Genomic DNA, 13,897 nt, shown 5'->3' on the forward strand with positions numbered 1-13,897 from the left:
AGATTACTTAACAGATGAAAGCTTTAAAAACATCTCACCAGTGGAAAGAATTTTGAACCTACTATTCAACTTCCTGGACTTGTCAATTATTTTCAAGCAGAGTATTCTCTCCAGCTTGGAGACATCACGTTAAAATAGGTTTCCACTGTTGTTTTATTATTGCCCTTCTTAAGGCTACAGCAGGTTTCCATTTAAAGTATGTTTCTATTCTCCCACTTCCTCACCAATAGTCTTCCAGGCAATAAAAAAAATAAACCTCCCCTTTGGTGCATTCATGTCAGTTCCAAGATGTACCCAATTTCCAAAATACTGGTGAGTATCAGCCACCAGCACTTAGGTTTCCTTTGTCTGGTCTTCTCCCCACATATCTAGCACAGTTTGGTGGGGCCCCATATATGATGCCCAAAAAGTCTATTACAAAATCTTCAGACTAGTATTCAAACATTTCAGACCTCTGTTTTATAAAGGGTTTGTTTGTTTTCCATTCCTATGTCTCCCCCTTAACTTTAGCAGCACCAGAGTTAAATACTCTATCACTACTGTTGCTATAGTAAAGCCTTAGAATGATCCTGTCCAAGGTGCAAGGTCATAATCCAGTAAGAAGCAAGTAAATAGCCAAAGTATGAACCTAGGATCAATAAATAACATTTCCTAGGAAAAGCACATAACTTTTATCTTATACAGAATAATTTATCTCTTCTTTTGAACACTGTTCTGTTTAACCCATTCTAGTCCTTGTCAGTTAAGTCTCATGCTAATGATTCAGCCAGAGTGCAATCCCTCTCTCTATCTGCTGGGGGTAGGATGTAAAAACACATAGAGAAAGGAATGGAAAGTGACAGGAAGAGGGTTTAGAATGGGCCAACCTAATCCTCTCTGCCCTCCCTCCTTGCTTGTCCATCAGTAGCTGCAGTTAACAGCAAGTGCCACCCACCCACATGAACTTTAATCATTGCTAAGTGACAGGTGAGAGGAAGCACCAAAAAGGCGTTAATTGGCCCAATTCCTCTGGTTGCCATGCTGTTAACAGGTATGCTGCTATGCCCTGATCCTCCATGGGGAGAAAGCGGGATTGCACCATAAATGATTACAGAAAGACAGTGTTGTTTGAGTTTTTGACATACATCTTTGAAAAACAGGAAATGCTTACCCCAACCCTGGTATCCGTTCACACTGTCCTGTCATTCCAGCTATCAAGTTTTTATGCATCATCATCACTCCTTTAGGTTTCCCAGTGGAGCCACTGGTGTACATTACTAAGGCCATATCTGTGGCAGTAGGTCGACTTGGAGAGATATTTACTAGAAAAAAGATCAGGGGCAACAAACATTACAGATCAGTACATCACAGAAAATGAATTAAACTGTATTTTATATTTGATGCCAATCTTAGCTGAAAAACAAGGTATAAACAAAATTTATAAAGAAATTTGACTGTAAGTGCTTTCTCTGTGTGGGAAACCAAAACCCGAATACTCTTATCTGCATTCCTATAAAAGGTCAAAAAGTCCCAGAAGTTTCTGTCTCTTAGCTTAGAACTAATTGGAAGGGCTTCTTTCTAGCAATGGAAATTTCCAAAGCAACTTTAATCTCACTGGGAAGAAAGTAGTGAAAGACTAAGATATGTGACACATCTACATGCCATTTTTATGTTGATGTTAAATCAAAAGTATCCTGCTTGGAGAAGGGCTCAAATAGTTCTCAGGAACGGGATCCATACCCTGCTGGTGTCGTTTTTGATTATATCCATTCCTGCTGAACAGGATGAATGGTTCTGGCTATGGGTGAAAAATAGGCTTCATCTTTATTGATAAATTAGCTGGTTGACTGGGTGCAGAGGCGGATTGGAGGCAAAGGCACAAGAGGTTTCAATTCACTTCCAACCCTTGTCAGAACAAATTGTTCACTAGTCCTCCTTGGTGCTGTGAAAACCAATCTTGCCTTGCCTTGCGGGCTCATATGTGGGACCAGAACAGGACAAGTATGGAATATACCCTGGGGTAGTAATTCTGTCCACCTACCAAAGCTTTAGACGTGGGAACTGAGGGAGACAGCGACCAAGCAGAATTAAAATCCCTGCACAGGGAATTCAGTCCTGCTTTCTGCACCTGATCCAGCCACATATCTGCCTGTCCTACATCCAACTTCACATATGACATCAATGTGGGAGAGGTGAGCATGGTTTTTGGAAAATTTGTCAGCCTGGTGGACCAAATGGGACCCCATCCCTGGAATATTGCATTATCAAAATTTTAATACTCTACTCACTGGAATAAGAATTGCCAATCTAGAGTGCCTGTGGAATGCCCCCTCTTTAGCAGTGCAACTGGTGGTGACATTGTTATTATTTCAGCAGCATGTAAGGACTTACTTGACACAGCATTTTAAGAATTTGATAGTTTGATCTTACCTGCTACTGTACTTTGATTATATCTGCTTCTATTTATTCAGATGCAGGGTTTTATAAGATTATTGTATGGTTTGTTTCTATTATGTACTGTACAGTATATATTGTACTTCACCCTCATATCTATAGAGATCAGTGTTGGGGAACCAACTGCAAGCCCAGAAGCCAAATGTGGCCTTCTCTATCTGGCCCCTGGGACACTCTCCAGACCACACCCATTCCACAGGCCAAACCTTCCTTTACTCATTTAACCTGGGCTGAAATGTGTTACTGAACTGTGATAATGCCGCTTGCCTGAATGGAGGCTGAAGAGATAATAATAATAAATAATAATAAATTTTATTTATATCCCGCCCTCCCCAGCCGAAGCTGGGCTCAGGGCAGCTAACAACAATCAAAATGATCCAACATTCTAAAAACATTCATTATAAAATTAATTAAAATCAAATTAAAATAAAATTGATGGCAAACATTAAGCAAAATTCTGTACAGATTGCCAGAGGAGGGGGTCAGGCTGCGCCCTGACCAAAGGCCTGGTGGAACAGCTCTGTCTTGCAGGCCCTGCAGAAAGATGTCAGGTCCCGCAGGGCCCTAGTCTCTTGTGACAGAGCGTTCCACCAGATTGGAGCCACGGCCGAGAAAGCCCTGGCTCTAGTTGAGGCCAGCCTAACCTCTCTGTGGCCTGGGATCTTCAGGATGTTTTTATTTGCAGACCGTAAATTTCTCTGTGGGACATACCAGGAGATGTGTGGTAGTTATAGAAACCTCATGGCTAGAATGTAAGATACTATACAAGGGTAAGAGTCACACCATTGCTTTGCCCACTTTTGCATCTGGACCCACCACCACAGGTATTTGGCTCCCAAAAAAGTTGCCCATAAGGCAATGTGTCTCCTGGGCTGGAAAGAGTTTCCTATCCTGATATAGATGAAGGATGGGCTAGAAACATTTTAAATAAATACACATGTGCATACAATATTGAGGGAGAAGCTTATATTTTAAACAGCTTACAGTTTCATACTTCTTCCCTATAACTAACATATATTTACAACTTTGCTTACTATAGTGAAAGAAGTGTTTTATAACTTTAAGCAGCTGTACTAGCCTTTCACATGGTCCACTTACAGTTTTCTGATTTGGCTCCCAGTTCTTCTACTGCTTGCATGCTAAGGATCTCTAGTGTTTCAGGATAGTCTGACTTATTGATAGTCTTCTTGTCCACATAAATGATATGTCTGAGGCAGGGGATTTCTGACAAAACATTCTGATGAAGAAATATTTGAAGGTTGATTACACAGTGTACAGAAAAGGATCTTAACATATTGCCTGTTTATTTTGATACCTCTATCCTTATGATGGTTTGGGCTAGTATCAGTGCTTTAAAAATCTACTCCGCTTACCTGCAGCCACTAAACATCCAGTCCAAATGGAAGCATATTTTTATATATTAGTTCATACTAGAACTATGAAAACCTTCAGATGAACATTGCACAAAAGGTAGAGAAGCTATCAATATTGTTTCCACTTTGGCTTTCCAGCTTTGTGCCCAAATCATGGTGGTCAATATGCTACTTGTTTGTTTAGAATTTTCAAATAATTTCAATGAAGGGAATTTATTGAGAGTCCCACTGATTTATAAGCCAAGACAATACTTTGCATCCCCACTACAAAATACACATAGCCACAAGTTAGTCCACACGATCTCCAGAATTTCAGCCTAATGTTGAATTAGTTTTCCATGAAACTTAACAGCAACCCAACCCATATATTTTGCAAGATTAATATTATTTATACCAAATGAAGATATCTCATCAAGACTTACCTTGAGTTTGCCTTCTAAAAGGTCTGTGCTAGTGATTAGATAAGATGCTCCAGATTCGTTCAGTCCATAGGTTACTGCATCTTCTCCAAGGGTCGCATATAAAGTAACAACTGTTTAACAGAAAGGGGGAGATTGCTTTTTTTAATAAAAAAAAAGCTAAAACCAAATTTGTATTTCCTTAGCCATCATCAATTATTTTGCATTGAGGAATGAGTAAAAGCATTCTGGTTTTTCATGTTCATTTTATGTTTCACATCTACTGCAAAAAAACCCCACCACTATCCCAAAGTAGAATAAACCTGACATACCAATGCAAAATTCTGAAGTTTGTAAGAAAAATACAGTGACTATTCATGCAAATCAAGAGACTTCCAAATGACGACTGTGCTTACCCTTGTGTACATTTGAGTTTTACACAGAAACATCATGGACAGTAAACTCTGGCATTGTATTTTAAAGTTACATACCTGTTTTGATAACTAGGAGATAACATTGCAGTGAGGGGGGAAATATAGGACCAGGAAAGGAGGGAACAAGGAGCCTGGGGATCAGAGTCCTATTTTTCCACAAACTTGCTCATATATGCCAGATAAAGCATCAATACTCACGAGGAAAGCTGTATCGGAAACAGGTTTGTGCTGCAATCATCCATTCAGTTCGGGTTTCACAGAAAATAGCAACTGTGCTCTTTGGTTTTAGCCCAAGTGAAACTAATCCTCTCCCAAAGTTGTTCAGTTTCTGGTTAGTTTCCTCATAGTTCAGCCACCTATAGTTTCCTAAGATCAGCTGGTTAAAGAGTAAAACACTTGTTTAATATACAAGAACTTTGGTTAGTAGGCGCCTAAATAAATAAGTAAAATATACTGTTGAATGACTTGATCAATATAATATGAGACAGTATTTGCTAGAACAAGAGTGCCTAAAAACTAAATATTTTATTCATCATTAAGAAAGTCAGCCACAATGTTGGTCTAAAAGAAATGCAGGTAACTTTCAAAATAGGCCAGCTGTGTTTGTAGTGCTAAGAAACCTGCCCAGTAAGGTGTCTGTGCAAATACAACGTTTTCGTACTATATCAATACAGCTTGTTCAATAACATTGTTCTCTGAAGTACTTTAGAATCCTCTCCCTTGATTAGCAGCCAACAATCCACATGGCAATAGAAATGCCACTGAAATATATACAAAGTAAATATCTTCAGACAGAAGCACATAGTTCCAATACTTGGAACAAGTATTAAACTTCATATCTATGTTTGCTTGACAAAGTAACTTAACAGTGGGTGATGCCTTTTGAAATGAGCATTGACCTATTTATTACTAATTTAACAAAAAAGTATGTTTTTTTTTAAAAACCTGAACTTACTATTTGAATAGTATAACAAATAATAAAGTGCATACATTTCAAGAACCTCTAAACATACCAAGTGCTTTAAAAAATGATCCCAATTCACTGCAAGTAAGATATTTAAGACATTATCAACCTTTTAAAAAATACCTTATTAATGGTGTTTAAACATTTACCAAAGTTATTACCTTCTTAAATACTTTTCCATGGGGCTGCATTTCATTCTCTTCACTCAGGATCTCTCTTGTTCCAAGACAATCTTTCTTCCCAAATTTTGCAACAGCATGGTCAAACAATTTGTCCAAAGTGTCTGCTCCAGGCAAGTCTATAGTGGCTAATGACTCAAGATGTGAAATGGCTCTGTATGGGCTTCCAGGACTGTCCGAGACGGGTTTAGCTTTTAATCGCTTCGCCATAGCTTTTTTCTTCTTAGCATTTGTAAGAAAATACCATGGAATGAATATAAGGGCACTGTACAGATTTATCAACAAGTACACAGGAAGCAAGAGAAAGATGCGTAGTCCTAGCTTAGGGTTCATAATGGATGGCTTTCTGTCTCCTGTCCTTCAGGGATTCGAAGTGCCTTAGTTTTTTGCACGACAAAAGTGGAAGCAGCCGCAGACAAAAGCAGAATGAAGGTTTAGGTGGTTCAGTTTTAGAGTAATCACTGCAATGTTAGAAATACTGGAAGCCAGCAGCAGATTATTGGTGGTTGAAGATCATAGGTAATCAGATAACAGGAGGCAAAATTAGTAACAGTTTGTTAGCTTCAATCCTTTATTGGTTTCATCATAAAATGCAGCTAGATACTGGAGGTTGAAAAAACTGGTTTCATACTTATATACATCACATAACTGATTTTAAGGAGAATAAAATTCAAATAAATATTTGTTCCATCTACCCCATCTCAAATATTTTTGAGAAGCACTCTTAAAATGTTATACTTTTAATCCAGTTTAGCAAATAAGTATTGCATCATTGTGTTCAAAAGTTCATAGCTTTTTCTTTAAATATTTTTACTTGAGCAGGAGAGGATTTAGCAGTGCTGTTTATGACTCAGAAGCTACATTAATTCACTGTTTACTGGATTTGCGTACATTCAGATTCCTTGGCAGGCCAAAATACTGAACTGTTGCAATTGCTTATTGCAAAATGCTTCCATAGCCTCCCTTCTGACCTTGCTTTAAGACTGGCAAACAGTTTGATAGAAACAAGGTCTTAAACATATCCTAATATTCAGGCATTAGCCAATATAGATATGTGATTTTGGCTTCTTATGTGGAAGGAGCTTCTTCTGTTCAAATAACAGCACTGCAGTTTAACCATGGTTTCATAAAACCTATCCTTATATGCAATCAGATCAGCCTCAGTGGTCTTGTGCACAATACGGACATATTGCAGGGGATTGGACTGGATAACCCTCAGGGTGCCTTCCATCTTCATAGGTCTTTGATTCTATATGGGAGTTAGGGTTTAAATTTGCAAACGGAGAAAGTGAGTGATGGATAGAGGAATGATAGGCGCTGACTGAACAACATTCACTCCCATTTCACTAGGGCTTTCTTAAATATTCCTCACAATTTCCAGGGGAAATGCTGGAAGCTGCACAGAACACTGTTTTGTGAAATGGGCCCAAAACATTCTGATATGAGGGAGCAAGAAGCGAGGATCATCTCTTTACACCCTTAATGGAGGGTTGCAGCGTGCTTCAGGATAAGGACTATTTTGGACAGATTGATGAAGCATAATGCAGAGGAACCACAGGACAGGAAATTCCTCAGGAACAAGGAATTCAGACAGCTATACCCCAGTATTCAAAGTGATGTATAAACATATTTGATGTTTCAGGATGAAACACGCTGTGCTTTAAAAATAGATTTTAAATGACTGACTAGCATGTCAATAATTAAGATTCTGCAGCACCCATTATTTAATCATGATAATTGAATTTGCTCTAAGGTACAGCAGCAGCTACAGACTAGTAGCATGTATTACTCAGCTGATAAATGTTATTTAATTATATAGTGCAACATGATAAATTTCTGATTCATATTTATAATCACAGTAAAACTTTATCTGTCAAGGCCTCAATTCCTTTGAGGAAATTTAGCAAAGAAGCCAGCCATGTATACCATCAAAAATAAATAAAAAGATGTGCTTCATATGTAACAGCCATATGACTTGTAAGATATCCCCTAGTTTCCATTTTATCAAATTTGAATAGTAATTCCTACAGAGTGTCTAGCTTTTATAGAAACATAAATATATGATTTACATCCATAGGTGAAAATGCTTTACATTACCAATATTCCAGAAAAGACATTTCCCATGAATTTAAATCTAATTTAGTTAAATCCCAAAGCAACTGTGGTACAATAACTTTTATCAGAGTCAACCAAAATATCAAAAGGAAGTGGGAAAGCTTTCCAGTTTCCCAGGACTTTCACTGAGCTGCTAGATGTTCAGCAAAAAAAAAAAAGGCCGGGGAAGTGGGGAGGAAAAAATATGGTTCTACGGCAGCAGTTCTGAACACCTTTGTGCTTGTGTGGATGACTTGAAAATTTCTGGGAGTTTCAATTTGCACTTTTTTGTATTCCATATTGACACTGTTAAAAACAGCACTGTATTATGATGCTTTAAGCCATGGCCTTGTTGGCCTTATTGATAAATATGGCTCTGATAAAAAAAAAATGAGTAAAGTGCAAACTACAGATATCCACAACTTTTCTGCAACCTTTAACATTGATCATCTGGTGGCTTGTGTACCAGTTTAAGAGAACCAGTTTAAGCCTGTTGGGTTAGGCCCATGTATTTTTCATCTTTGTTGGAAGCCGCCCAGAGTGGCTGGGGAAACCCAGCCAGATGGGCGGGGTACAAATAATAAATTATTATTATTATTATTATTATTATTATTATTATTATTATTATCATTATCAAGTCCAGCGGCCCATCTAGTCCAACATCCTGTTCTCACAGTGGCTAACCAGATACCTGTGAGAAACCAGCAAGCAAGATTCAAACACAAAAGCACTCTCCCCTCCTGTTGTTTCTAGCAGTGGCCATTCAGAAGTATTGCTGCCTCCAACTGTGGAGGCAGAACACAGCTATCATAGCTAGTAGCCATTGATAGATAGTCTTCTCCATTATCTAATCCTCTTTTAATCTTTCCTCCTGTGGGAGTAAATTTCATAGTTTAACTATGTACTGCATGAATAATTTCCATTTATCTAAAAGCCTGTGTCTGAGGGCATGATTAAAATACCTCCCCCCCACAAGTCTGCATGCTGTAGCAAGATGGAACACAGTGTTTTGTAGATTTTGAGCATGATCTAATGTAGCTTTATATAACAATTGACATGCTACATTTTGATGTTATAGACACTTTAATTCCCCCCATCATGCTCCAAAAGTTCATTTTCTCCTATCCTATCCCTTTCTTTTTTTAAGCTTAGCATCTAGCTGAAGGTGAATTCTTTAAAAATGAAAGCTTGCTTTGTATTTGCTGATATTTGAATTGTTCTGAATAAAAGCTACTACTGTTGCTTTTACATTTCTCTTGATAAACTAGCATGGCTATCTGCAAATTTAGTTATTTTTCGCATAATGGCATGCTCATTTTGTTTTCCCATTTTAAAATGTGACAGCCATGGCTCTCCAATGAAGTATATTTTGACAGCTCCAAATAGGACTTCTAAAAATATATTGTGTTTGCCAAAAACAAAATGGTAGTCCCAAGACTTTCAAGTAAATTTCATTAATTTGCATTAGCTCTTTCCTTAAAACCTGTTTTGATGCCCGCCCCCCCGCCCCCAGTTAATTAAACACTCCAGTAGAAGTAAGTTGCACATAACACAAAAACACATGGGCAGAAATGTTAATGCTAGTTAAAGCTCTAGTGAGGAACAGTGATACAATATGACATAATTTAAGAAAAGATCTGGAAAATTTGTGTTCGAAGTCTGACAACAAAGCATGCAACACCAATTCAGAGCCTAACTTTACATTTATACATAAATGTGTGCATCTGAACTCCCTTCTCCTTCCCCTCCAGGAAAAGCTTCTTTGGAATGGGGAGATTTTGACTGGAGAAAGTGTGTGTGTGTGTGTGTGTGTGTGTGTGTGTGTGTGCACGCACGTACGTGTATGCGTGCGTGCACAATTTCTTAGCTGCTTCTGTGCTTCCCATCACTTCCCACCCTGTCTCCCTCACCTGGGTCCAAAATGTAAAACATGCACTTGGGGTCCATGGAGGAGATGCAGCAGAAGCAGCAGATTGGTTAGGGCCCCGCTATCATCCACCATTACTTCCAATCTTCTCCTCCTAAAGTAACTTTTTTGGGCTGTGGGAGGGGCTCCCTCAGGATTCAGTTTTGTGCAATATACATTTAAGATGCTCGGAACTGGCCAATGCCGGTCAATATACAGTTTGCAAAAGGCTCAGTGCTGTCATCTCTATTCATAATGAATTAATAGCACCAATTCCACAATAAAAGATCTGAAATCAACGCAGGCTACCTAAGCAACATAAATAATCATTCAATACTAAGGCTGATGGAAACTGCACTGTGCAAAGTTTAAGAGTAGTTATTAAGAAGCACCTCCCTGACAGACTGAAAAAGCTATACAAAGAAAATATACTGTACTTTTCTGTCTATAAGGTGCCCCCATGTATAAGACGCCCCCTATTTTGGGGTGCTCAAATTTAAGAAAATGGGGGGAGATGGCTTAGAGTTGTTGAGCTTTTTTGGGGGGGAATGCCCATGGTTGTTGAGCAATTGCGGGGGGGGGGGGATGCCAAACTGAATATCACTCACCCAACTGGCAAACGCTAACAATCGCAAGCAATGCAAGCCAAATTGCCGAAGTGGCAGCCAATCCAAAGCAGCCCTTGCCACATCCACTAATAACCTGCCCATTTGACAAAGCAGCAGCCAATCCAAAGCAGCCCTTGCAGCAGACACCATTCACCCACCCAATCGCTAGATCCTGCTCGTGGATGCAACCAGTCACCCATCCCCCCTCTGCACTACCCAGGTATAAGATGACCCCCCATTTTTTACTTTATTTGGGAGTAAAAAAACCCTCGTCTAATACACAGAAAAGTATGGTATCTTAATGTAGAAAGTAGCATGGCCCAAAGGTGCTCCATTTATTGTTTTGTTGAAATGATGAGAAAAAGTCTCACCATTAAACAGTGTTTTAATTGTTTCCATATTATTTAAGGTCAACCCACTGGCATCAAGAAAAGTGCACTTCAAAGCTTTTAAACACATAATCTCATTAAAAGTTTGTGCACTTCAGAGTACTCCACCAGTTAAAAACAGAGTGTGATATGAAAAAAGCTTATATCCAACTGACTGTGGAGTTAATGCCACATAACCTATTAAAAGTTTGGGTAATTCTAATAGTCACACAAATATCTTATTTCATCTTTTTTCCAAGCAGTACCTGAAGTGTTACCATGAAAATTGCATGGTAAATTGCACCTAAGAAACTTTCAGATCCAGATGTTTTAAACACCTAGAAGGCCTGTTTTGAAAAAGTTGCTAGTCATCCCAATTCAAAGGTTGATAATAACCACACACCCAATCAAATACTGCTGTAGACATTAAATATATGACAGCAGAAAGATACAGGTTATATTTAGGATATATTTCTAAACAGGAAATTACTTCAATCAGCACACTTTAAAAACAGTACATAAAAAACAGATACGTTAATGAAACATATTCAACAATAATTATTGGTATACCAAAATTCAAACTTACAGTTTTTCCAGGAGAAATGAGAACTCTTCAGAAGTTGCTCAGTCCACAGTAAGATGGGGATGACTGTTTGTAACTCTAGATTTAAAGTTACACAGAACTTTAATTTTCAAGTTTTATATGGCTATTTATCATAAACAAATTTTGCTTTTCAACAAAATGATAGTTTTTTGTTTTTAAAAAAGGCAACATCAGAACTTAAGAATAGTCTGTCAAATCAGGCCAATGGCCTATCTAGTCCAGTATCCTGCTGTCATAGTGGCCAACTGGATGTCTGTGGGAAACCAGTGAGCAGAACATGAGCACAATAGCATTCTCCCTTCCTCAGCAATTGGTATTGCTACCTCATAGCTAGTAGCCATTGATAGCCTTCTCCATTAATTTATCTAATCCTCTTTTAAAGCTTCCAAGTTAGTGACCATCACTGCCTCCTGGGGGAGGGAGTTCCAAAGTTTGACTATGTAGTGAGTGAAGAAGTGCTTCTTTTTATTTGTCCTAAACCTTCCAACATTCAGCTTCATAGAATGTCCATGAATTCTAGTGCTATGAGAAGGAGAAAAACATTTCTCTATCTACTTTCTCCATGCCATGCATAGTTATTTTATAAACTTCTATCATATCACCTCTTACTAGCCTATCTCTAAACTAAGAGAAGTCCCAAATGCTGCAACTTTTCTTCATACGGGAGTCGCTCCATCCCCTTGATCATTTTGGTTGCTCTTTTCTGAACCTCTTACAATTCTATAATATCACAAAAGGCTTCTTGGAAGAGAAGAACTGAGAACACAAGATGATCATGTTGCCCAACAATGAGATGCCATTCAGGCAATCAAAACATTTGATTTCTGAATCGTTGCTTGTTTGGAACCTATTAATCATAGTGCCTGATCGCATGTCAAGGGAAACTATAGTAAACTGTAGCTTTTGTTTCTGTGCTCGCACAAAAGGAAGATCAAGGGGACTGTGTTCTAGTGCTTAAAGTTTGTGCATACCCTGCCTTATTGAACTAGGATTTGATTGTGTGAATTAGGCCACTAGCCTTCCATAAAGACTGAAATTTCAAAACGTTTAATTAGGACCACCATTGAATAAGTGTGCAATTAAAATCTGCATGTGCTGCACAGATGGTATAAAGCAAATGGAAAGCACACTAGCAGACGTATACTCTGTGACAACATTTGCTTCACATAGTAAAATCAGTGAGACAGACAACCTAGCCCATACATTTATCCACTACAAAAGAAACAGTTTTCTTACATATGCATAATTAGAAATTAAGACAGCCTTGTATTCAAGTACTAGCCCTGTACCCACAGGTGAGAAGGGACTACATGCAAGGAAAATTGCAGTTGTGCTCTCTTGAAGGCGTTTCCAAAGCATGTTATATAATGGGTAGGATATCAAAATTGCAACCAGAAAAGGGGGGCACTGTTTCAAATATGTCATATTTTTTATTTTCTCCAGTCATTCAGACTGCCATCCTATGCAGTTATTTAGAAGTAAGCACCACTGACCTCAGTGGGACTTGTTTCTGAGAAAAATGTACATACTGAACTGACAATGGGCACATTAGTGTTTCTTTTACAGCAGGGGTAGGAAACCTCAGACCCGGGGGAGTCAAATGCAGTAAAATTTACATTAGTTCTGCTCACTTTTGTCTCTGGCATCACCAACCACAGGAGGAATGTGGTCCTCAGGCTGAAAAAGGTTCCCCATCTATGTTGCATGGTTACCTGCTACATGACCTTATCTTTTGCATGTTCCACTTCTAACATCGAAGGACAGCATTTTTAATATTACAAAATTGTAAGAGTTTCCTTGGAAATTGTAAAAAGTTATTTGTGTTTTCAACTACTTTTGAGTACATTTTCTATTTTTGACAATATAGGGTATTACTTACAAGTACATCCAAGTTTCCCATCTCTCACGCCCATTTCCCTGCTGGGGAGAAAGGGGTAAGTATATATATATATATATATATATATATATATATATATATATATCCCGGTTTGATGTCACAGAGAAGTAACTGGGGAAACCCAGCCAGATGGGTGGGGTATAAATAATAAATTATTATTATTATTATTACTACTGATCATGTGTCAGCTCTATCAGGGCATCTTTGGAAGTGGAGTCGACGGTACATCAACAAACTCCTAATCTCTCTCTCATCCCTAAAACAAGATAGCAGTACAGTCATACCTTGGTTCTTGAACAGAATGTGTTCTGGAAGTCTGTTCGACTCCCGGAACCATTCGAAAACCAAGGCATGGCTTCCAATTGGTTACAGGAGCATCCGGAAGCCACGGAAGCCATGCCAGATATTCCGTTTCCAAAAACTGAAAACCAGAACACTCAATTCCAGGTTTTGATTGTTTGGGAACCAATTTCTTTGGGAGCAAAGGTGTTTGATATCCAAGGTATGACTGTATCACCAAAGTAGTACCAGGGTTGATTATGCTTCACAACCATCAATCCTATAAGAAAGATGCATCAATGCAGACACAATTTTTTGTAGTGAATCTGCCTGCAATACTAGAAAAACAACCACAACTGC

At 38.5% G+C, this 13,897-nt stretch overlaps 1 protein-coding gene across 7 annotated transcripts in view; it reads right to left on the reverse strand.

Moving 5' to 3' along the window:
* The window catches only part of ACSL4 (acyl-CoA synthetase long chain family member 4), an 81,238-nt gene that overhangs the window by 14,281 nt on the left and 53,060 nt on the right, over positions 1–13,897 (reverse strand). For 3 of the 7 annotated variants that reach the window (XM_083595950.1, XM_083595949.1, XM_083595946.1), the window contains 6 exons: positions 11,344–11,418; positions 5,764–6,003; positions 4,837–5,014; positions 4,229–4,338; positions 3,532–3,670; positions 1,151–1,301 (listed from right to left, as the gene is read on the reverse strand). In XM_083595950.1, coding sequence (XP_083452076.1) covers positions 1,151–1,301; positions 3,532–3,670; positions 4,229–4,338; positions 4,837–5,014; positions 5,764–5,991 — 806 coding nt within the window. In that variant the 5' untranslated portion in view covers positions 5,992–6,003; positions 11,344–11,418. Of the gene's footprint in view, positions 1–1,150; positions 1,302–3,531; positions 3,671–4,228; positions 4,339–4,836; positions 5,015–5,763; positions 6,260–11,343; positions 11,419–13,897 lie in introns of all 7 variants that reach the window. The other 4 variants (XM_083595945.1, XM_083595944.1, XM_083595947.1 and 1 more) reach the window with 2 other exon arrangements.

The sequence above is a fragment of the Podarcis filfolensis genome (genome assembly GCF_964270895.1).
Source record: "Podarcis filfolensis genome assembly, chromosome: Z".
NCBI lineage: Eukaryota > Metazoa > Chordata > Lepidosauria > Squamata > Lacertidae > Podarcis > Podarcis filfolensis.